The sequence below is a fragment of the Otolemur garnettii genome, unplaced genomic scaffold, assembly GCF_000181295.1.
Source record: "Otolemur garnettii isolate 467f Iridium unplaced genomic scaffold, OtoGar3 scaffold00202, whole genome shotgun sequence".
Taxonomy (NCBI): Eukaryota; Metazoa; Chordata; class Mammalia; order Primates; family Galagidae; genus Otolemur; species Otolemur garnettii.
Window position 1 is genome coordinate 713,512 of NW_003852597.1, and position 2,570 is coordinate 716,081.

A 2,570-nucleotide genomic window follows, 5' to 3' on the forward strand; every position below is an offset into this window, starting at 1 on the left:
TTTTTTTTTTTTTTTTTTTTGAGAGAGTCTCACTATGTGACTCTTGGTAGAGTGCCGTAGTGTAACAGCTCACAGCCTCAAACTCTTGGGCTTAAGCGATTCTCTTGCCTCAGCCTCCCAAGTAGCTGGGACTACAAGTGCCTGCCACAGCTATTTTTTTTTTTCTGTAGTTGTCATTGTTGTTTAGCTGGCCCGGGGCCAGGTTTGAACCCCTCAGCCTTGGTGTATGTGGCTGGCGCTGTAACCACTGTACAATGGGTGCCGAGCCGCTTTTTCTTATTTTTGAGACAGTTGCTCAGGCTAGAGCGCCATGGTGTCAACCTAGCTCACAGCAACCTCAACTCCCCAGTTCAAGGGATCCTCCTGCCTCAACCTCTCAAGTCACTGGGAGTACAGCAGGTGCCCACCACAACGCCCAGTTAATTTTTCTATTTTTTTTTTTTTAGTACAAAGAGGGTCTCGCTCTTGCTCTGGTTAATCTCAAATTCCTGAGATCAAGTGATCCTCCTCAGCCTCAGCCTCCCAGCAACCGCACTTGGCCCACTGATACCCCTCAAAGCAGAAGCTTTCACAGCTTTTGCCAAACTAGGGAGAAGCACCACTCTGCAGAAACAGATATGAGTTCAGAGTGAGACCTTACACCTCAACCATGTGCAAGACCCTTCCCCTCATGAGACTCTGACCTGCAGGCGCTGCCCACATCAATCATCTTGATGACATCTTCAGCTGAGTTAACCAGGTGCTCCTGCAGCCCCACCACCTGCACCTGCTGCTTGCCGTCCTCCAGAACTCGCAGCTTGGTCTTCTTGTTGAGCAGGTCAAACAGCTGTGCCAGGAAGATGGTTATCAGGCACCCACCCACCTCCTCCCTCTGACAGAACCTGCCCAAGCTTAGGGAAGGGCCATCAGCAGGAAAGGCAGAAAGAATACAGGCTGATAGATTTCATATTAATAGAGGGCAATACACTTGGGATCTGAAACCAGGCTGTCTGTTTGATGCGACTCTGCTACTTTCTACCTGTGTTGCCCTGGGCAAGTAAATTAACTACTCTACCCTTGCTTTTTATCTGTAAAGTTGGGACAAGAAAAGTGCTTAGAATAGTGCTTACTGGCTCGGTGCCTATAGTTCAGTGGCTAAAGTGCCAGCCATATGCACTGGAGCTGCCGGGTTCAAATCCAGCCCAGGTCCTAGCAAACGACAGTAACTGCAACCATAAAATAGCCAGGTGTTGTGGCGGGCACCTGTCTCAGCTACTTGAGGGGTTGAGGCAAGAGAATCGCTTAAGCCCAAGAGTTTGACGTTGCTGTGAGCTGTGATGTCACAGCACTCTACCAAGGGTGATGCAGTGAGACTCTGTCTCAAAAAAAAAAAAAGAATAGTGCTTCCTACACAATATCCTATTAATAATGGCACACACAGGCAAAACTTACTCCTGAGGGGAGCCCTAAGGACTATCCCTTCCTACAAGTTGAGCTTGGGTGCCACCTCACCATTAGATAAACTTTTTTTTTTGAGACAGAGTCTCACTTTGTCACCCTTGGTGGAGTGCTGTGGCATCACAGCACAAAGCAACCTCAAACTCTTGTGCTTAAGCAATTCTCCTGCCTCAGCCTCCCAAGTAGTTGAGACTATAGGTGCCCACCAAAACACGTGGCTATTTATTTTATTCTTATTTATTTTTTTGTTTTTTTGCAGTTTTTTGGCCAGAGCTGGGTTTGAACCCACCACCTCCAGCATATGGGGCCAGTGCCCTACTCCTTTGAGCCACAGGCGCTGCCCACTATTTTTATTTTTTTACATATATATTTTTAATATATAGGCCAAATGAGAAATTATAGCTAAACATACAGCTATTTTTTAGAGACAAGGTCTCACTCTGGCTCAGGGTGGTCTCGAACTTGTGAGCTCAGACAATCTACCTGCCTCAACCTCCCAGAGTGCCAGGATTACAGGAGTAAGCCACTACTCCTGGCCCGGATAAAACCTTTCATATACACCAGGGTAAAGTGACCTTTTCAAAGGCTTGATTGCTAACAGGTTGATTGGCTTCTACAACTTTTAGCCAACTTCAAGGTTTTAGAAAGTTCAGGGGCCCAATAGCACAAACAAGAGGCTTCCTGCCTGCTACCTTCCCGTTGTAGATCTCGAAGAATGTCACATAGACTTCCAGGCTCAGTTTCCGGTAGCGGGGCTGATTCTTCAGCAGGAAGACGTCCCGGGCTGAAGGAGAGGACCTGGCTAAGTAAGCAACCTACCTTTCTGTGCCCAACCCAGATGCGGCAGAACACACTACTTACAGGCCATGGCATAGATCCCTTTGGATGCATTCTGAGCTTTCCCAGAGAGGTCTCCACCCATAGTCTGCAAAAGGAAGGGGTAGAAGACCATTGGAAAGGGTCTCTGGCCTAGCCCAGAGCAATATTGGCTCCATCACAATGGGCCACACCACAGCCAGCAGGATGGACCTGCTAAGGCCCCTCCTTGCATCTGGCACAGTGAAGAGTATCTGGCGATAGAGCATCTGCACTGAGGGAACTTTCTTCCTTCCTTTTTTTTTTTTTTTTTTTTT

At 47.7% G+C, this 2,570-nt stretch overlaps 1 protein-coding gene across 1 annotated transcript in view; it reads right to left on the reverse strand.

Annotated features, from left to right (window-relative positions):
• KIF2C (kinesin family member 2C) overlaps window positions 1-2,570 on the reverse strand; it is a 20,223-nt gene that overhangs the window by 8,078 nt on the left and 9,575 nt on the right. The window contains exons 11-13 of the mRNA XM_003801193.2: window positions 2,299-2,362; window positions 2,130-2,221; window positions 684-826 (exon numbers count right to left, since the gene is read on the reverse strand). Of these exons, the coding sequence (XP_003801241.1) occupies window positions 684-826; window positions 2,130-2,221; window positions 2,299-2,362 (299 nt within the window). The remainder of the gene's footprint in view (window positions 1-683; window positions 827-2,129; window positions 2,222-2,298; window positions 2,363-2,570) is intronic.